This window comes from Schistocerca gregaria, chromosome 1, assembly GCF_023897955.1.
Source record: "Schistocerca gregaria isolate iqSchGreg1 chromosome 1, iqSchGreg1.2, whole genome shotgun sequence".
NCBI lineage: Eukaryota > Metazoa > Arthropoda > Insecta > Orthoptera > Acrididae > Schistocerca > Schistocerca gregaria.
The window spans coordinates 743,256,855-743,278,919 of NC_064920.1; the positions used below are offsets into that span (position 1 = coordinate 743,256,855).

Genomic DNA, 22,065 nt, shown 5'->3' on the forward strand with positions numbered 1-22,065 from the left:
TCTTCCTAGACAAAGGACTTTGGCAGCCAGCTGTGCTCTGTGCACAACCTGATGTTACAGCTGCACGGCCTAGAAGATAGAAGAACAGCTGCATGATACAGCAGCATCAGTGGAGCTGGTAGCTCATAAGGAACTGAAAAGCTGTTTGAAAAGGTTGACACAAACTTTAAAACAAAGGAAAAAGAATCTGAATAAGTTTACAAATAAGTACCAGTGTCACATGTGCACCCCCCCCCCCCTCCCCACACACACACACAGAGAGAGAGAGAGAGAGAGAGAGAGAGAGAGAGAGAGAGAGAGAGACTACATCAATTTTCTGACTATAGAAGCAATTTATACAAAACAAATTATACATTTATTTTTTAAACTTCATACAATGCAAATGACATAGAAACAATTCAATTCTTTTCTTGGCGATCAGAATCTAAATTTCAAAAATCTTTAAGCAATCGTTAATATTAATTATTACAAGGGTTCACAGAACACATGGAAAACAAAGGATAATGAAGACTGTTAAACTTTCCACTGATATAAAAGATTTAAGCCTTAATCACTGTCACACGAAGCATCCTTCTGCTTCGCACGCTCTTCGAGTCGTAAACACTTAGGACACTGCTGATTTTTTCTGCTCCAACAGTTGCGATGGAAAACAGTAGAGCACTTTATGCAACTTACAGCAGAAGAGTCAAAAGGAAATATCACTTGGTCTTCTTCACAAAGTTCACATACATAGCCTCTACCATAACATACCTGTAATGGGAAAAATAAATTAAAAATTGCTCGAAACAACACATTTAATTCTTTGAGCATAGCAATAACTGCTCTTCAAATATTTCTTCACAATATTATATACTCATTTTATTACAGAGTGACTGAAATACAAGGATTGTTTAACAATAACTTCAATGAGCCAGAAAGAATATTACCAAGACCTTCGATTGCATGTGCTAAAAATTTCAAGCTTCTGTTGCCTTAAATGAAAGAATTATAGCTGTGAGTGCAGAGAACTAGAAACACTTAAAATGATTAAATATCATTTGTTGAGAAGCATCATTTGTTGAGAAGCTTAATGTCAATGGAGGGGTCATGTTAGGTGATCATCCCTATCACAAGCGGAGAAGTTAAGCTTTTGAAGATATTCTGTCTGCTTCATCAGGTGCTGACTAACTGCTGTGTTTCTTAAATGGCAATGACCTGGTAAAGTGACAGGTGGGAAATGGTTAGTGAAGAGACTGCAGGCCCCTAATCCCTCCATATCACTGGGTAAGGATTATTGGATGGAAATGGGAATCAAGTTTTAATTTTGGCTCTTGGTAAAAACTCTTATTTTACTGTCTCACCACAGGCTCCACTACGATTGCAACCACTTTCTCTGTTAAATTTACTAGTGATAATTAAATTTCTTTTATTACAATGTCTCAGTAAGATGAAGCATGAGGTAAGATCTTTGTATCTTCAGTGAAGATCTTTGTGTCACTCATATTGACTTTATCAAGTTTCTGAACTACATATGATGTTTATGTTCAGCACAGTTCTCGAACACAGTGAAGACTGTCTGCCCTATATAATATTCAGCACATTTAGACAGAATGTTGTTAACATTACATACTCTCATCCCAAGATTGTCTTCTATTGAATGCAGTTTATCTTTAATTTTCTGTTGGAGATGCTCTACACAGAAATGAAGGCATGGTATCTGATTATCTTTTCTCATTAGCTGAGTAGTTGTTGACCTTAGTTTACTTTTGAACACAGGTCAAATTAGGAGCAGTTTATTTCTGTTTCTTTATTCTGAACACATGCTATAAACTTTTTTAATCAGATTGCAGAATATTGTGATCTGAAACAGTCTGAGTTCTGTATAGTAAATTGTTTACGATAGAATTCTTTTGGGCTGGGTAGTGGAAACTCCATTCTTTTAATAGAGACCAGTATGTGTTGGAGTCTATACATGGAATGGCCCAGCCAGCAGTCCAGCTTTTGTTCAACCAATAGATCCAAAAAGGGCAACTTGTTCTCTGTTTTTTCTCCAATTGTAAATCTGATGCTCAAGTGTACGGAACACATATGCTCAAAGAACTGTTTTAGCACATCCGTTCCGAGGGGCTAGATTAAAAGCTTGTGATCCACATATTGATAAAAACACGTTGGATGAAGGGAACTAAAAGCAGGTTGGATGGAAAGAACAGAGTGTAACGTTAAAACTTAGCAATGGCAATAGAAAAAGGTGTGTCTAGAGCTATGCTTCCAGTAATTTTGTAATATTTTCCAATATACAGAAAGTAAGTGATTCCCATAATAAGGTGCTGGATGACTCATGATGTAGGGTGTGAAAGGCCAACTAAAAGATCCAAAGTGTGCTTTCGGCACCTTGATAAATAATACCACAAAGTCATTTGAGGCTACATGTATCCCCCAGATTATACCAACATATTCCTTAAGGTACTGAAAATATGAAAGCTGACCTTTGGCACAAGTAGCTTGGTAAAATGTTCAGTCAACCAAATAGCATGTACAATTAGTCTGAGAGGTACATAAAATTGTATTTTTTCGCAGACTGTACAGGTACGGTCTGAGCACTCTTGTAGCATAGGATATAAGAACTTTCACCAGCAAGGCTAGAGTTTTTTCAGAAACACCATTGTCTTTCAATAAACACTACCGCAAAAGGATGTTGCATTTGTATGTTTCATGTAAATGGGGGACAAAACAAGTCTTCAGCATGGATCAGCAGACACAATTTTAGAGACTGCAATGAGATGAAAATATCAGTTTGGATGCAGCTACATAGTTTCCATCAATGAAGCCTTAGAAGAGTGCCAACCTCCTCGGAACAAGTATCAAGACAACAATGTAAACAAGTTTTATGAAATAGAGTTCCATTCTGTGTCCTCAGAGTTTTTCTAGGTGGCATGCTTCTATAAAATCTTCTCAGTTTACAAGCTGCTTTACTTCACGGAGCTGTGCTAAATCTGCCTTCTGTGCATGCATCACTCCGGCCCTTTCTCGAAGGTTCCACATGCTGCCATTACATCTCTACAAGAAGAAAACCATGCCAACCTCAACAGCCAGTGATTTCAACTACTGATACTGGTGGCAGACAGCTATAAAAAGCCCAAATGTTTATTTGAAGTGATGTGGGTTGTAAACCAAGCAGATGTTATTAAAGTTTTGTTTTATTTGAGTTCTCCTAGGGTTCAGATACTGTCAACCTGCAGTGGGTCATTTGCACATACTGTGAAGAGAACACATTACAGACAGTTGAATATGATGAACTCCTATTTAAACAACTTGTAGTGTCGATGAGGAATAATCAATATTAGGTGAAGGGGACTGATTGCCTGGAAGGTGCCCACAGTGGCAATAAGATCCTAGTCATATCCAAGTATGATACATAAAGTCTATTGATGTTGCAAAACATCAACACAAGATGTACAAAAAGAATAAAATTCAATCAGATTAACCCAGAACAGTCCTGGCGATCAGTGCTATGACCAAAGTCTACTAATTATAAAAATAAAATGGTTACAGATTATGAATGTTTATTGTTGTCATTACAACTTTAAAGTGACATTATGCGGGCAAGAAAAATTTCAAAATAGACATATAAATTGTTTTTTGCTGTACAAACTATTATTTAATGAAGAATCATCTCTCATTAGCAAGAGTAATGTAGAATGTACCAGAAAATGAGAAATGTTATGAAGTTATCTGTTGCTGACTTTCCAAGGACAACAAGCCACCAACAAACTGAATTTGAAGAAAGTTTCTGAGTGGTGGTTGTAGTTTATCTTGAGATTTGCAGCAACAACATCATTTCTCAGTGAAGCAGCTACCACTCTTCAAGTGACGCGAGCATCACTTCACAGCACAGTGAAAGAACCCATTAGCTCTGGCTCCGCCACACTCCCACAACACGACATAGCTCGGCAAGGGGATGGCCCATTCTCACCATGTTGTCTTCCTTAACCATTGGTGGGACTTGGTTTGGCAAGACCTACTGGGTGGCTGCAGGATATGGTAACACTATTAAATAAGACAATAAATTGGTGATTGTTGGTGGAATGGTGACGTACAAATTTTTTTCTGATGAAAGAGGTTGCTGAATTATTGTTGGGTGTTACAATTAATTCAGTTGAACCATATGCCAGTAATAGCTTGGAAAATGGGGGAATGGTTTCAGGAATTTTTAAAAAAAGTGTAGAGAATAACTAAATGCTAATATAGAGGTAAAAGCAAACAATAAAAAATCTAGGATGGAATGTAACAATATTGTGAAAAGGATAGTTGCTACTCACCGTATACCAGAGACGCTGAGTTGCAGATAGGTAAAACAAAAATACTGTTGGAAAGTGAGCTTCCGGACAACAACGCCTTCATTGGAAATAGACAACAAAAATGCACATGCACACACAAAGAAGGCCTTGTTGGCTGAAAGTTCACTTTCTGACAGTCTTTTTGTTGTGCATATCTGTGTCTCGGCATCTCTGTTACATGGTGAGTAGTAGCTATGCTTTTCATAATACTGTAATATAAAAGACCCTAATTCTAATATAGACACTCATGACATAAATCTGAGGAACATACTACTGAGTCCACATAGGTAAAGAATCAAATAATAATGAGACAGCTGAACAATGTCAAAAGGTATACGATTAAAAAACATTCTGAGACAGAAAAACAATGTGACATAGTTAGGACCGAGCCAAATGAACAGGTATTGGTACTAACCAATGATATTCAGCAACTACTTCCCCACCTATTGGTAATGTCAATTGATTGTGAACAGCTTACAGAGGTGAATGTTTAAGAATTTACAGTCATTATGAAACATTTATCGGATACATACAAATGTTTAAAAGTCTTGGAAATTTAAAACTGTCAAATGGGAGTATACTGTTAGAAAATTCCTTGTTGCTGTTAGAACACATTTATAACTTGACTGAGCAAAATTTCTTAGTCAATAAGAAGTGCAAGAGAAGATGGAATTCCACACCTAACGGTAAATGAGAAAGTGCATCAGAACAAACATTGTGAGGTTTTGACATATTGAACATATAACTTGAATTCCTGTAAAAACAGAACCCAACTCATGAGCCTGCTTTGTAACAATCAGCTTTCCATTATCAAAACTAGTGCTTTGTGGTCAGTATATATTATTACCATCAAAGCAGATGAAGTTGACCGAAAAGTCCAAAAAACATTTTATGTTAAATAACTACACATTGATGCTGAAAATTCTTTTATTTTGAATATTATTTTACTACTCCAACATTCTGAATTCGAGGCAATGGTTAAATATATAGTATTCTGAAATGCTACCTGAAAACTAATCATTTTCAGGAGTACTGATTTTTTAAAACTTTAAAAAAAGTTCTAAAACTTTTATTCATGTGATTGACATAAAACAATTAATGTGTCTAGGTTTCATGTATGTTGTGCACTGAGCCTTCACAACAACCACTAGAGCAATAACAAAAGTTAAGCTGTTATTCTAACCTATTTAGACACACATAATGCTTTGTAAATTCTTGATGTAATTTCAGTGAGGTTGACCACCTGAAAACTAAACTAAACTCCTCCCGAACAGGCCATGAAGGCCTAATGGTACTGACCGGCCGCTGTGTCGTCCTCGGCCCATTGGCATCACTAGATGCAGTTAAGGAGGGCCATGTGGTCAGCACACTGCTCTCCCGGCTCTTATGTCAGTTTCTGAGACCGGAGCACCACTACTTCTCAATCAAGTAGCTCCTCAGTTTGCCTCATAAGCGCTGAGTGCACCCCGCTTGCCAACAGCACTCGGCAGACCAAATGATCACCCATCCAAGTGCTAGCCCAGCCCGACAGCGCTTAACTTTGGTGATCTGAAGGGAACCAGTGTTACCACTGTGGCAAGGCTGTTGGCGACCCCCTGAGAAACTTGGGTTGAAATTGACTGTCTTTTGTTGAGAGGTTCTTTTATGAACAAACGTTCATGAATGCAACAAGAATGTGGCCTAATGAACACAGCAACAATATTGCACAGTGTTTGCAACAACTGCCCGTAACAGTTTAGTGGTGGAACGAGGAAGTCATTGTTGCAAATGTTTCTAAGTTAACTTATGAATTTTCTACTTAGTCCCCAATTCTGCTTGTTGCACCCTACAGCAGAGATATGACAATATTATGGAATAGATAGTTAATACTCACCATATAGCAGAGATGCTGAGTCATAGGTAGGCATAACAGAGACTGTCAGAAAGCTTAATTACCTGTGACTCAGCATCTCTGCTTATGGTGAGCAGCAGTTATCCTTTTCATAATATTGTCATATTCCATTCTGTATTTTCCGCCATTCGATTTTACAGTATCTAAGAGTTGAAGAATTGTCAGTGTGGAAATGATGTGTGCATGTAAAAATGAAAATCAGGTGAATTGGAGAAATATAGCCGGGATGTATATTATTGAATGTTACCATAATGACTGAAAATTTAAAAAAAAAAGGTTTCAGATGTTGTCTAAAAAGAAGAAAGGGGATTTTTTTTTTCTTTTGAAATTGACATAGCAGGGTCCAGAGTACTGTGTGTGTGTGTGTGTGTGTGTGTGTGTGTGTGTGTGTGTGTGTGTGTTTCATCGGAATTTCATGAAGCAAATCTGTGATCAAATTTTTATGCCCTTGAAATTTCTTTGTATGTTACTCTGCAATTAATAATCTATCTATATCAGGATCCTGCTCCAGCCACTGCCGGGTGTGGGTGCTGATGAGTCCTATCCATTTGGCTCGATCCTCCCACCACTTTTCTTCTTCCACTTGCTGCCATGTCACACCTCTCCTTTCCATAGATATTCTCTCTCCCATTTTCCACTGTGTTCTTGGGCGATGTCTAGGTCTATTTCCATCCATCTTTAGTTCTTCCATAATTTTGGAGGAGGAGGAGGACATTAGTGTTTAATGTCCCGTCAACAATGAGGTCATTAGAGACCGAGCGCAAGCTCGGGTGAGGGAAGGATGGGGAAGGAAATCGGCCGTGCCCTTTCAAAGGAACCATCCCGGCATTTGCCTGAAGCGATTTAGGGAAATCACGGAAAACCTAAATCAGGATGGCCGGAGACGGGATTGAACCGTCGTCCTCCCGAATGCGAGTCCAGTGTGCTAACCACTGCGCCACCTCGCTCGGTCTTCCATAATTTTGGGGAGAGTCTGCCCACACATCCTATTAACATGCCCATACCATCTTAATCTTTTTTTTAACTTTCTTCTCTCATACTTTATTTTTTAAGGTAATTTCTAATGTCTGCATTCCTTTCTCTGTCCATTCTTGTTTTTCCCTTAACTGCTCTGAGAAATTTCATTTCCCCTGCTTGCATGCTGCTCCAGTCCCTTTCTGTCATTGCCCATGTTTCTCCTCCACAGGTGACAATAGGGAAGTAGTAACTCTTATACATAAGGAGTTTTGCTTTTTCGGAAACTTCCTTATTCCAAATCAGGCGTTTTATTGTTTGGTAGAAATTGCCTCTCTTCTGTAACCTCCTATTAATTTTTTGGTTATTTTTCCATCACTAAATAAGTGAAACTATCTACCACTCTGAGGTGTTCTCCATTCAAAGTAATATTTCCATTGATACCTTTTTCTCTTCCAAATACCATTACTTCACTCTTATCTTTTATTTTTAATCCATACCTTTTCATTATTTCCTTCCACTCATCAAGCTGTAACTGTACATCTACCTCTTTATCATCCCATATTACCATATCATCTGCAAAAATTACCTTCTTGTCTTTTTCTTTTACTATACCTTTAACAGCCATATTCATTCCCTCCAACACAACATTAAAAAGTGCAAGAGATAGAATACTTCCTTGTTTAAGTTCTTGTCTTATTTTGAAGTATTCTGAGTTCCCCAATGGTGTTCTAATTCTACAATAGTGTCCTCTGTACAGTGTCTTTATTACATTATTGTATCCATCTTCTATATCTGTGTTCTTCATTTCTTCCCAGAGTTTTTCCCTGTTAAATGAGTCATATGCCTTTTCTATTTCTATAAAAACCATCATCACCCTTTTGTTACACTCCCAACTTTTTTCCACCTGTTGACAGACAGAAAATATCAGGTCGATCGTACTTCTTCCTTTCCTAAACCCATACTGTTCTTGACTCAGCTCCTTTTCTATCTTTTCACTTATTCGATTTAGTAAAATTCTTTCTAAAATCTTGGCTGTACGACTCACAAGAGTTATTCCTTTGTAGTTTTAAAAAGTCTTTTATTGCCTTTTTTGAAGATGGGAACAATGTCTCCTCTTCTCCAATCATCAGGTATTGTACAATTTCTCCACACACTTGATGGTACTCTAAACAGCCACTGCATTCCCACTGGACCTGCTGCTCTTATCGTGTCACTGATACTTCATAAGGTCCTGGGGTTTCCACCCATTCATCTTCTTCACAACTGTTTCCAGCACCTCAGCGTTTAACAGTTTCTTAAACGGTTCTCTCCAGAGATCTTTTATATTCCCTGGATCTTCAATCACAGTACCATCCTCTGTTTCCATCTTTACTGGTACTTTAAAAGCGTTCCTTTTATTTTTCATCATTTTATAAAACATTTTCTTATTGCTCTTCATATCTTCAAGTTTTTTTGTAAACTCTTCCCATGCCTTTTTCTTTGCTGTTTCCACTATTTCTTTGCACTTCTTCTTTTCCTCTATATCTGTATCTTTTATGGTCCTTGTCATTTTTGGTTTTCTACCATGTTCTCTATGCTCCATTTTTTCTTCTAACTGCTTGGATTGTGGTAATCATCCCACCAACTTGTCTGTCTTACTTTTTCCTTTCCAGATGATCTACAACATACTTTTTGTGCTGCTTCGGCTAAAGTGTCTTTGAATGAACTCCATTCTTTTTCTACATCACAGAAAACTTCTTTTGAAACTTTCACTTTCCTTCAGTTTCCAATTCCACATCCTCATCACTTTCTTCTGTTTTCTATTTTTCACACACCGATACATTTTCCATTGTCCCACCAGTAATCTATGGTCTCTATCTGCACTCACACTTGGAATTACCTTCACATTCGTTACTTTTCCCCCATTCCATATCTACTAGAATATAACCAATTACACTCTTGGTTCTTCCATCCCAACTGTATCTGGTGATAAGATGACTTTCTCTCTTCATAAACCAGCTGTTTGCTATTTTCATTCCATCCCTCTGGCACAAATCCAGGAATCTTTCCCCTTCTTCACTTCTGTCTCCATATCCAAAACATCCCAACACTTGCTCAAATCCCTTTCTGTCTTTGCCTACCTGTGTATTAAAATCTACCTTTACTATATTAGCACTCTCTATATGGTTCTCTCACTCATTTTCAAAGTCCATCTTCTCTTCTTCACTACATTCCACTTGAGGTGCATAAATCTGGATAACTATTAGTGTTTCTTTTTAGTATCTCAGGTTTAAGAATATGATCCTGTCTGATATATGTCTCACACTTCCAATACAGCTTTGTACATTCTTATCCACCATCACTGCCACACCATTTCTTCCAAACCTGTTATTCCCACTCCAGCACAGTTTTCCTCCTCTCAAATTCTTCTCGCCTTTTTCCTTCCACTTCATTTTGCTTAATCTGTTAGTACACCTGTCATTTCTTCCATTTTTCCATTGAGGGTTAATATATTAAGGGTGCCAATATTTAGGTAATTTTTTAGTCCATTTGATTTCATCTTCTTGTACTGATGAATATCATCAGGTCCTCCATCATTCGCACAAGTACTTGAAGAAGCAGTGGAGTCAAATCCTGAGAGGTTCGTTCTGAGGCTCGTCTGTGTTTTGAAAGCAATATATGAAGACTTTCCTACTGGCTTGCTAGGCCTAACACAAGAAAGGATTTTCTGTTGGGGTTGTCTCTCTTAGCCTTTGGAATTTCTCCTCCACCACAAGGCAATCCCCAGAAAGGAGGGTTGCCTCATCTGCCAGCTACGCCGTTCTGAAGTCTTTCTTCTCCACCGTTGTTGCCATTAAGGTCTTCATATGTAACCCTGGGTGTGGGTTCCATGTTATACCCCACAGGATTGGGTCCCTGCCTGAACTCAGCCATCCTATCACTTCAGCCAAATGAAGTGTAGGATGCCCAACCCCGCCATGTGGATGCGCCAGACAGGAATTACCCCAGTGGAGGAATAGGGAAGGGGGCCCTACCTCCCTGGAGCCTGGTTTATTGATTGTGTATGGTGCCACAATCAAATTAATAATAAAATTTAATTATTATGCCAGACTTATCTTTCATTTACTGATAAAGTTTCAGAACAATTTAACTCAGCTTAGAGTAATAAAATATCCACAACTATACCATAAAAGATAATCAATCAGCTCCTCCCCCATTTTTGACCAACACAGTCCCCTCCCCCTCCCCTTTTTGCCAAATTTGTAAGAGCAAAAGGTAATAAACACCACCCATTTCATTACTACAGCTGAATACCCAAGCTATGAAGGAAAAGTCAATATATATTGTATTGGTTTTATTAAGTTTAAAGTGTAAAATCTGTCAACTTCATTCCATATGGAAGTATTTTAAATTCCCATATTAATGTTTGAAACTTTCATGAACTCCATATGAAAGCCAGCAATTCTATTTCCAGTGCTGAATAATTTCACTAGTGTTTGTTTGAGCTATAACTAACACACAGTACTGTTTGGTGTTCACCCTTTTATGGATCTCATACTCCTTGGAACTCCTCATTAGCCACCCTGCATTCTGAAACATAACAAGCTAACTTAAGTTTCATATTTATTCTTGAATGAAAAGATTTTTCCTTCTAACAGAACTTTAAGATTTTGAATTGCTTCTTCCTTTGTAGAGACTCCTGTATGGAGGACATAGTAATAGGAATCCCTGGCACAGAGAAGCAACTGAAAGAGTTGAAAACAAACAAGTCACCAGATACAGATGGAATCCTAATTTGGATTTACAGAGCATTCTCTATGCCATGGACCCCTTACTTAGCTTGCATTTATTCTGAATCTCTCACCTAGCATAAAGTCTCAAGTGACAAAAAAGTATAGGTAACTCCTGTATGCAAGAAGGTGTGCTGGTTGGTACATCTTTGCCTATCAATAGGTTTGTGGTGCTCAGTGAGATGCATGTTGTGCATCACTGGGAAGACACTGGCAGTAGTGATGTCAGTTCTTACATGAGGGGGCAAAGCAGCAAGGCTGTATATGGGGCAGTACGTAACAGAACATGTGTGTAATAGGTGGGGCTATGGCACTCATTATCCTATGACTGATGTTGAAACTTAGAGTGATTACTTGTGTTAAGACTGTGGAGCCATTGAGTCACTGCCTTCAGAGAGGGATGAGGCCCATATAGCATGAACATGATGGAATGGTTCTTTTCATGGAACATGGTAGATGGGAGCAGCTTCCTGTTTTGTCATGTGGATAAGCCAAGCTATTGGTAGGACTTCTGAGTAATTCTGTATGGAAGGCAATCTGCTGCTTTCTTTGAATTGACATCATTCATTGCTTGTTGTCAGCATGTTTTGCCACAAACTCATTGACAGTATAGTTGGTCTTTGCCTTGTGGCCCTCTACACTGTACAGAGCTCTCATAACAGAACAGACATTATTGGTGGTTGTTAGCCTATTGGGGTAATGTTTATGTTGTGGTGTGAGTATACAGATCACAGTATGGTGATGCAGGAACTAGGTCATAGTGGATTTTTGATATTAAATCATTTTCACCCTACGTGAAGTGCTAACTGTGTTATCTGGCATCACAAATGTTTCTGTATTGTGCTGGGCAACAGGAGCTGTATCGTATAGTATCTATTTAAGATGAACCGTAGGTATGGTAACTACCTGTTATGTGTGGACAGTACACTGAAAGGGCGAACAATAACAGTGGTTAGATGAGTGGAAAAGTACCACACTGGTGACACAAAATGCAACTGCATGAGGCTTTTCGTTGATGTTTGCAAGTTATGTAAAAGTTTGTTTTGTATCTTTATGATCCTTATGTCCTGTATTAATTTCCTTTTAAATTTATTAGTGAATGAATTAGATTTTAGTTTTGGTTTTCAATTATGCTATTGTTCGTTTCACATTTTAGTAATACTATTACTGGTTTTCAGTGAAAATTTTCAAATTAGAGTGCATGGGGGCCTCTCCAGAAAAGTATAATATAGAGATGTGAGGATATACAATCATTGGGAGTACATGAAAGGTTCACATTAAAATCTGTGTTTGAATAATTCTGAGCTGTGCTCGTTTTGGAGTCACATCTGTCTTTTAGTACTATACGGTTATCACTGTGAGATGTGGGCTAACTTATAAGTGTGAAAATAAATTTTAGGGAACCTGTGTGGTGTTGCTTTTGAATTTAAGTGGAGTTGAAGCATCATGTATTTTGTCTTTCTGTAATGGTTTATTGCTTGTAAACTGTTCTTGCTCCAGAACTTAGTGGTATTATCTTTTCTATGAAGATTTTGTTGTGAAGAGTTTGGTGACATATTAGATGACTGTAATTTGGTGTTTTAATGATGTCACTCTGTGCTCATTTTCCAAGTTTAATTGGAGTAGTGGAAGTTCCATGGAATAACAGATAAAAGAATAAACTGCAAAATTACAAACCAATATCCTTAACATAGGTTTGCTGAACAAATCTTGATCCTTAACATAGGTTTGCTGAACAATTCTTGAACATATCTTCAGTTCAAATGTAATAGCACTGCTCATGTGAAACTGAGTTTGCCCTTTTCTCACATGATACACTGCGAACCATGGATGAAGGACAACAGGCAGATTCCATCTTCCTAGATTTCTGGGGAGCGTTTTACATAGTGCCATACAGCAGACTGTTAATGAAAGTATGAGCATACAGGAAACGTTCCCAGATATACAAATGGCTCCATACTTCTTAAGTAACAAAACCTAGTATGTTGTCATTGATGCTGAGTGTTCTTCAGAGACAAGGGTATCGCCAGGAGTAACCCAGGAAGTATGACAGGACCATTTTTTTTTCTCTGTATACATGAATGATCTGATAGACATGTTGAACTACAGTCTGTGACTGTTTGCTGATGACACTGTGGTCTATGGGAAAGTGTTATCATTGAATGACTGTAGGAGGATACAAGATGACTTAGACAAAATATCTAGTTGATAATATAATGTAAATGGATAGATAAAAAATGTACTCACCAAGCATAAAACTTTCAGAGCCAGAGGCTCCTCCTTCTGGCAGAAGAGTTGAAGGAGAAGGAGGAGGGGTGAAGGACAAGGAATGGAGAAGTTTAGGGAAAGGGGTATAGTTTAGAAAGTCACCCAGAACCCTGAGCCAGGGGAGACTTATCAGACAAATTTCTAGTTGGTGTATTTGGCAGCTAGTTCTAACTGTAGAAAAATGTAAGTTAATGCAGGTATGTAGGAAAAACACCTGTAATGTTCCAATACAGCATACATAGTAGTCTGTTTGACAGTCATAATGATTAAATATCTAGGTGTAAAGTTGCAAAGCAATATAAGTGGAACGAGCATATATGGATAGTAGAAGGGAAGGCGAATGGTCGACTTTGGTTTATTGGGGGTATTTTATGACCGTGTCTTTCATCTGTAAAAGAAGACAAGATACAGAATATTAGTGTGACCCATTCTTGAGTACTGCTTGAGTGTTTGGTACCTCCAAAGAAAGACATCAAAGCAATTCAGAAGTGGTCTGGCAGATTTGTTACTGATTGATTCGATCAATGAACAAATATTATGGTGATGCTTCATGAACTCAAAGTGCAAATCCCTGGAGGGAAGACAATCTTATTTCCATGGAACACTATTGAGATAATTTAGAGGACTGTCATTTGTAGCCGACTGCAGAATGATTCTACTGTTGTCAATGCACACACTGTATATGAATCACAAAGATAAAATAAGAGAAATTAAAGCTTGTATGGAGGGATATAGGCAGTCATTTTTTCTTGCTGTATGAGTAAAATAGGAAAGGAAATAACTAGTAATGGTAGTAGGTACCCACCACCATGCACCAATGGCAGATTGCTGAGTACGCACGTAGCTGTAGATGCAGATGCGGATTAATGTTTTCCTTAACAAGCTTAATAACCATGGATAATTCATTACTTGATCTTTATTTAATATCTTGTAAAATCCAGATAAGTGTAGAAATGCATGCATCTTAATGCTCCCAGGTTCGGAATACTCCTGAGTAGGTGGTATATGCTCAGGGTCAGGTTGCATTCCTCGAATTCCTGCTATATAGAACAGAAATACAAATTCTCACATTGTGAAATTGGATTTTGTATGTTTTATTGTTATACTCTTATCTGCCAACTTTAAGAGTATGTATGTTTTTGTAGTCATGGACTGTTGGTCAAACCATATTAAGTTAAATCCTACGAAACAAGCAACCTTGATAATCTAGTGCACAGAATATTTTCAAGATGACGGAAAGCCATGCTGACTACTAACCAATAAGACATGCAGTTTACTAGTCATAATTTTAAGGACTTTATTAAAAAATAGTAAGACTTATCACAACTTCAAGATATCATACACAGTCAACTGTAGTAGAACATACTGAATGGGCTGTAGGGTGAGTGATGGTGTCAGTGGAAACACTGATGACAGTTAAGAACAACTTTTATTAACTCCAATAAATGACATAGCAAAGCAAATGTGCCTCTCTCTGTTGCCCCTGGCTGGCGCTATCATACAGGCAGCCTAGGTTGCTAAGCCAGCAGCCTGTGGTAGGTCAGCAGCTTTCAGTGGCAACGGCTGTTGACATCAGTGGCAACGGCTGTTTTCCTCTCAGCACTGTGGAGCCTCCGTGGCCCCTTGCTACACTCGTATCACCTCAGTGTTGCATGAAGATGGCAGTTTGCGGGGTACAACTGGCTGCCCTCTAGCAGAAGTCACATGGTGACTGGGGCTGTGGCACCAAGACCCACTATGAACTCAGCATCGATGGCACCAGGAACCAATGATAGTTCAGCAGGGCTGTGGTATCAAATCCCATGAAGGACTTTGTGCTGGCAGCAAGCACAGCCCAGTCTCGAACCCATGACTGTTGCTGGAGATACCCAGTTGTTTTGCTGTCCAGTGTAGCTCTGGCACTGTGGTGGTGCATCTCATTTCCAGCGACAAGACGTGATCCCTTGCCTGAAAATCCAGACTTATTTCTGTGTCTCTGGTGAACATTTCTTACACTGAAACCTGGCATATAATCACAATGTCCATAACAACAAGACTTGGTGACTCGTCCCACTTACTATATGATTTCTGATGTGCGGTGCATTTTACTGCTGCGCCCAACTATCCTTGCCTTGCAATCCTCTGCTTATCTGTTATTGTGAGCCACATTGCCACAAATGTGACAACCGGCTCGCAGCTGCTAACACAATGCTCTAGGGCAGCTTTTTCACAACTTCTTCTTAGTTTTGCTAAAGACACAACTTTTTCTCCAAGACTGGATAACGTCACTACACTGCAACCCCCCCCCCCCCCTCCCCACCTCCTCCACCCTCTATGGAGAAGATCTGTGCCCTCGGGTCTTGCTCCGACCTGGTTCTCTACTCTGATCTCTGATTACCACTGAGTGAGGTAGTGCAATGGTTAACACACTGGACTCACATTCTGAGTGACAACGCTTCAAATGCGTCTAGCTATCCAAATTTATAATTTTTGTGATTTCGTTTAATCGCTCAAGACAAATGACATGACAGTTCCTTTGAAAGGGCATGACCAATTTCTTTTTCGTCCTTCCCAAATCCAAGATCGCGCTCTGTCTCAAATGACCTCGGTCTATGGGAACTTGAATTACCCCCGGATCAGGTTTTAACACTGTTCATTGTCTCAAATACATAATAGCTAGGCTGGGCACCAGAAATTGACATTCAAGGTTATGGTTACCTGATGTTACCAACCTGATAGTGTTCCATATGCTGCAACAGCAGCTCCACAGTGATCTACCCCTCCTGTGCAACTATAACCTGACTTAATTAATAGTCCAGTCTCAGTTCCCAGGTGTAGTTAAGGAAGGTAAGGTTATGTTTGGACAACATCTTTAGAGACTCATCTCGCCAATACAGCTGTGGCTGTGTCACAATCCACAGAAGAAATCCTGCCATAGCCGCTGGTAAATGAAATATTGGTCTCATAATACCACACAGAGTCCCATTTCTTAACACTCCACTACCTTGCAATTCTAACCATCTTGCCATCACGAATTACCCTTGCTCATAGCAACTGGCAGCCACCACTATGTCACTGTACACTGAACATATCCAATGTAATCCTCTTCTTTGAAAACAAGGTTCTGGTTCTATTACCTCTTTTAGATGAGGATGTCTCTCTGTTTTACCCTTGAAGAATTTTGTGATGCGAGTTTTCCCATCTGTTGCAATTTCTCGAGTTGGGCTCATGGTGACTACCCCGCTCTGACACTGTTTGCATTCACCTTTGGTCATTATCACATGTCGATCCAGTCTTCTGCCAATAGTAGCACCCCTTCCTCTCTCACTTGCACAAATTTCCCAATTTCTGCTAACTCTGCCAGCTAAGAGTGCACTGTGTAACATCTAAATACCCCATGCTTGCTTGATACCAGAATCCATACTGATACATACAACCCCACATTATCCTTTGTTACACTCACTGTAACAGCATGGTGGTAGAAGTTCTGGCTGCTAGGCTTTGCTACTAACTGCAATTCCAGTGGTAATTTTCCTTGAACCTTCCTCAACCCTTTCAGATACTGCTCAGGTGACAGCAAGACCAGACTTAACTATCCATGTAGCATCTGATGGACGGCTTCCTGCTAATTTGTGATCGCTCTCGAGTCCCAGATACTATTGCCTAGTGATTGCAATAGTCTTGTCATCGTTAGTCTTGCACCTAGTACTTGCATTTGTGTTTGCACTACTTCTAAATCCCAGTTTAGAGTGCTAGCTGAAGCTCTGACAGGATCCATGATTTCTTTAGTAAGGTGTCAAAGCACGCATTTGTTAACATGCCACTTTCAAACAGCAGTTATCCATCCCCTTTTCACTCTCCTGGACTCTGTGGTACCACTTCAATTACCTCCTGCATCTTATCCTTTAATCCTGCATATGCCCTGAGCAAATTTCTGTGCTTCTTTGACCTCTCAGCCTCTCGTTACTAGTTGCTAACTGTTGTATCCCTGAAACCATCTCCTCCACCTAATTTCATTCTGCAACTCCCACAAATTAAACACTAAACTTATGACCATTTGCAACTGGATGACACCATGTCTGGTTGCCTGGAAAACTTAACTCCTTCGTTCAAGTAACAAGCCTGCATCTCACCCGCTCTGCCATCAGTGAAGAGGTACAGCACTGCCAAACCTAACATTCTTATATTTCAGTCTTTCTCCCATATGGCAACCTGAGTACAAGGATCAGTATCTCCTCCCTTCCTCTCCCCTCTCAGAAGCATGTCTTAACACATTAATGATAAATCCTCCCATAATACAAACATATAACTTACATCTTAAATAATGTTAATGGCCTATACTATACACAAAAGAACAGAACACAGAAAACTCAAACTCACAATATATATCAATTACTTCCTTCGCTTCAGTGCATAAGGAGCATGAGATATTTAGACCTCCCTTCACTGTCTCTTCCTGCTTTTCCAATGTGTTATCATCTGCACACTGGGCCTTTCTCCGCACTTCCTTTACCATCCCTGCAAACTCTCTCCTTCCCTATCTCCTTTCTGACTAGCAATGTCAAACGGCAATGACATGTTTTTAATAGTACCTACTTCTGATTGAAATCTGTCCACTGTGTACAATCCACATCATTCCTGAGGAACTGGTTGACACAATTCTTTCTTCCCTTCTACTAATACTTTTCCGCCATTCTCCAATTCATTGCCCTGCAACCCATATGGACTGATAAAATGTGATCACACATTTCATGTAGTACTTCTTGCTTCAACTTGGCTGGCACCACCACTTGTGGTCCTAATTTCGTTTCTCTACATAATAAACTGTCATGCACACTAAACCACTGTCAGTTGCCATATTGTCTACACTCTTTGTCGGCTCTCTTTGCAGCCAACTGTTCCTCAGGGGCCTGACACAGAACTTGTACTACAGCTATTTTTCTGCACCTATCCTCATTTCTGTGCTGCATGCCTGGCTTTTGCAACACTTTCTATTCAAATTCACTGAGTTTTAATACCTGTGGGTCCTTCAAAATAGTAACGACTTCAAAGCAGCATGCTCTGTTACTATCTTGAATTTCCTTCCACTGTGTTTAACTGCCTTGATGCAAAGGCATTACAGTTTTCTTGACCACTGACCTCTATCTTTAACACGCATCCAAGAACATGTTTCAATGCATCACATGAAAATATAAACTACTTCTGAAAGTCTGGAAACACCAACAGCAGACTTGATATTAATACCCTTTTTAATTTCATGAACACTCCCTAACATCCCTCCAACCACACAAACTTAATACCCCTTTCCAATAACTGTGTGAGCGACCTTGCAATATATGCAAATCCCTTTATAGACTTCCAATAATAATTCACGACACTTATAAAGATTGTAACTCCTTGGTTGCTCATGATACTGGAAAATTTTGCACTGCTTGTACTAACCTAGGACCAGTTCTTACACCATCCTTATTATACACTGTTCATCATAAGAATAAACCTGGTGTCAACACACATAAACGTGATGATTGGTCAGAGGCTGTAGCACACATACACTGGTGTTCTTAATGCTCTTGGAAGTAGGTCCTCCATATGTATTAGATAGATATCTTATTACTTAGTTACATTGAATGAAACTTCAAGATATTCTAATCTATTAACAAGCATCTACGTTTTCCTTAATCATGCTTTAGCTATGTAGTGTTTATTGTAAAAATCGTGTTAGAGTCTGAGTCTCTGTACTGTTGTGCTCTGATTGTCACGCTGTTATTACACAGTATTAAAATACCTTAGGCTGCTTCCTGCTCTGTAATGAAACATATGTGGAACACGGTTAAGAAGTTCCAAGAAATAGGTTGTTAGTAATATTTTTCAGAAATCTGTAGGGGTGCGGGAAAAAAGGGAAAAAAATATTGGCTTTGAAGTTTTTCAAGGGAGTTTATTTGATACAGTTGAGAGACAAATGTGCACTGGACCAATGGCCTTTGTAGTCTGGTCCCTTTAACCCCCGCAAACCAACAAATGTGCACTGGATATACAGGGTGTACATAAAATCCGGGAACACTTTCAATTATTTATTGCACAAGATCCAAACATTGCACAGATATCATACATATGTCATCTTGAAGAGAAACCCAGATTTTTTTTTCATATATACTGCCACAACATAGTTTGGTAATATGCTGATAGTCAGCGCTAGTCACAATCATGGCGAGTTCAGGTGCAGAGTGAGCTTTCTGTGTGTTGGAGTTCATGAAATGGCCACCCCAATCACCAGATCTCACTCCATGTGACTTATCTGTGAGGACACATTAAGGATCTGGTGTATGTACCACCTCTACCATGTGATGTAGCAGAGCTCCAGGAAAAAGTACGGGAAGTGACAGCCACAGTCGACGATGCCATGTTGGGACAGGTATGGCAAGAATTTGATTACCATATTGACATCTGCCAGTTGACTCATGATTCGCATATCGAATGTTTGTAAAAAAGAATTTTCAGAGTTCCTTTCCAAAATGCAACACGTATGACATCTGTACAATGTTTAGTTCTTGTGCAATCAATAATTGAAAGTGTTCCCGGACTTTATGTACACCCTGAATAGCAGAATCGGTAGCGTAGTAGATTCATAATCTAGAGCAATTCATGGCTCACTGGTTCAAGTCTTACTTTGGTCATCTTTATTTTTTCCATTTTATTTTTAATTCTAACGTCTCATAATTGTAAAATTCATCACCTTTACAAAGATCATCATCTTGTTTTTAATTATATATTGAACGCAAAATTCCTATTTTCATTTCAAATATAAATTTTTAATTGTTGATATGTTATGAAAGAATGTGGATAAAGGTTGCTTAAATTAAGAAAGCATAGCAACTTTTAAGACAAAAATGAAAAACCAAATACTCTTTATTTGGATTATGTCCACTGTTTTATAGCACCGATGTAGTCTAACACACACCAGAGTGACGAGTGTCATAGAAACACGAAAAACAACCATTTTCACAGAATCGATAAAACCGCACAAATGCTCCATTTTTACATTTGCCACTGTACCATTACAATATAAACCCAACGGAACTGATCTGGAGCCAAGTTAAGGGATTTATCGCAAGAAATAACAACATTATTAAGCTGCCACACATACTGGAACTAACGCTTTTTCACACGTCATTGGCGATGCCTGGGTGGCTTTGTGGAATCTGTTGTTGGTCAACTCGTTATCAGCGTAGCAGATGACAGTTCCAGAACTGAAATGTATTTCTTGGATTTGGATGAGGAAGGAGCTAAGAGATTAGCACACGACTGACTACAATTAATACCTTCAGTGACTTCAATATTCAGCAATACAGTGAAATCCCTGCAGTCTGCTTTTGCATCACACATAGCTCCCTCAGAAACATTAACCTGTGTTTCAATTAGGAAATTTCATGACTCTTGTTTGTAATTAGAATTCTATGTTAGGTGAGAACGAGAGCATTTTATGCTTTCCGTCTGGTCATCTAAGAAGCGTGCGGTAGTTCTGGAGTTTTGGCGAATATTATTACATTCTCTTTTTAAAAACTAAATGACATTCTAAGCTATATATTTCTCTGCTCATCTCTCTTAAAATCTGAACTGCAATTGATTACATAATTTGCAGACTAGTTGCACCAGATGACTACCAGTGCTATCCAAGTTAAATGCTCCGCTAATGCTGTTGTCTGGCTTTATCACTCGGTCTATGTGTGTATAACACAGCATAAAACATAACCTTATCATCCTACTTAAATTTACTGGACATTGTTTGGCTTCAGCTCCACATGAAATGAAATCCAATGAGATTCAAGCATACATGGGAGAATACATGGTGTAATGTTTATATCAGGCTTTTTCTTATGATGAACAGATTATAATTGCATGCCCAAAATGGTTGACTTCATCCAGCACAGAGTGACATTCCTCGGTATTTACTGTCAAATGAGCTGCTTGTAACCTCCTAAATACTCCCCTCCATTAATGCCTATGTTCTTGTATATTCCTTAAAAAGACAATTATGTCGTCATGATAATATTTTTAATTCTTTCAGCACTCTGTTCAGTAACCATTGGAGTGTTGCCAGTGCATTCTTTAACCCAAAAGGCAGCTTACTATGCTGATGGTGTCTCCAGGATGCTGAAAACACCATTTTTGGTCTATCCTCTGGAACAACTTGTAAATGATGGTATCCATTCCTGAAGTCCATTGTCAAGAAGTATTGACTTTGCCCTAGGTTACCTGTTGTCTTTGTGATCTTCAGAATTGGGTACACATCTATCTTAGTCTAACTTCTTGAGCACAATCACAATTCCCCCTGCCCCCCCCCCCCAAGAGCTATTACTCTATTATCCCATCATCCAATTGTTGATTTATAAGTTCCTCCAAAACTGGTTATAGTGTGGTATTCCGTACGGTGTCCAATACACTAGTGCTTCGTTCCCCATTGGAATCCGGAATCCTGTGCTGTGCGGCTGGCGTAGCAGGCAATGACCCTTACAGAAAAGACAGAGCCTGAAACTCTAGCAACAGGTCCTTCATCTGTGTCTTTTCTGCACCCTTTAAATGCTTCAACTACACACAAAATTGAGTCATGGCAGCATCGTGTGCCCTCTTATAGCCTATAATCTTTGGGCAGCAATCTTCCTCATCCGGAATCTCCAGTGTAGCAGACAATATTACCATAAATGCCTCCTTGGAGCTGGAATTACCTACACTGATGGGTACTATCTCACTTCTTCCCTCTCTTGTAAGATTTCCCTGCTAATAACTCTGAAGGGGTCACAGGGTGAGGGGTTGGCTGGTGGGCCCAGTGGAAAAACAACTGATAGTTAACAATGACTTATTATTTCCAGTACTTGACATAGTGAGG

The 22,065-nt window shown here is 39.1% G+C and overlaps 1 protein-coding gene and 1 pseudogene across 3 annotated transcripts in view; both read right to left on the bottom strand.

Annotated features, from left to right (window-relative positions):
* Window positions 1-332: 332 nt before the first annotated feature.
* Window positions 333-22,065, bottom strand: part of LOC126267467 (differentially expressed in FDCP 8 homolog A) — a 76,115-nt gene continuing 54,382 nt past the window's right edge. For all 3 annotated transcript variants that reach the window (XM_049972760.1, XM_049972741.1, XM_049972751.1), the window contains one exon: window positions 333-750. In XM_049972760.1, the coding sequence (XP_049828717.1) occupies window positions 547-750 (204 nt within the window). In that variant the 3' untranslated portion in view covers window positions 333-546. The remainder of the gene's footprint in view (window positions 751-22,065) is intronic.
* On the bottom strand, window positions 5,788-5,905 carry LOC126287704 (5S ribosomal RNA; annotated as a pseudogene).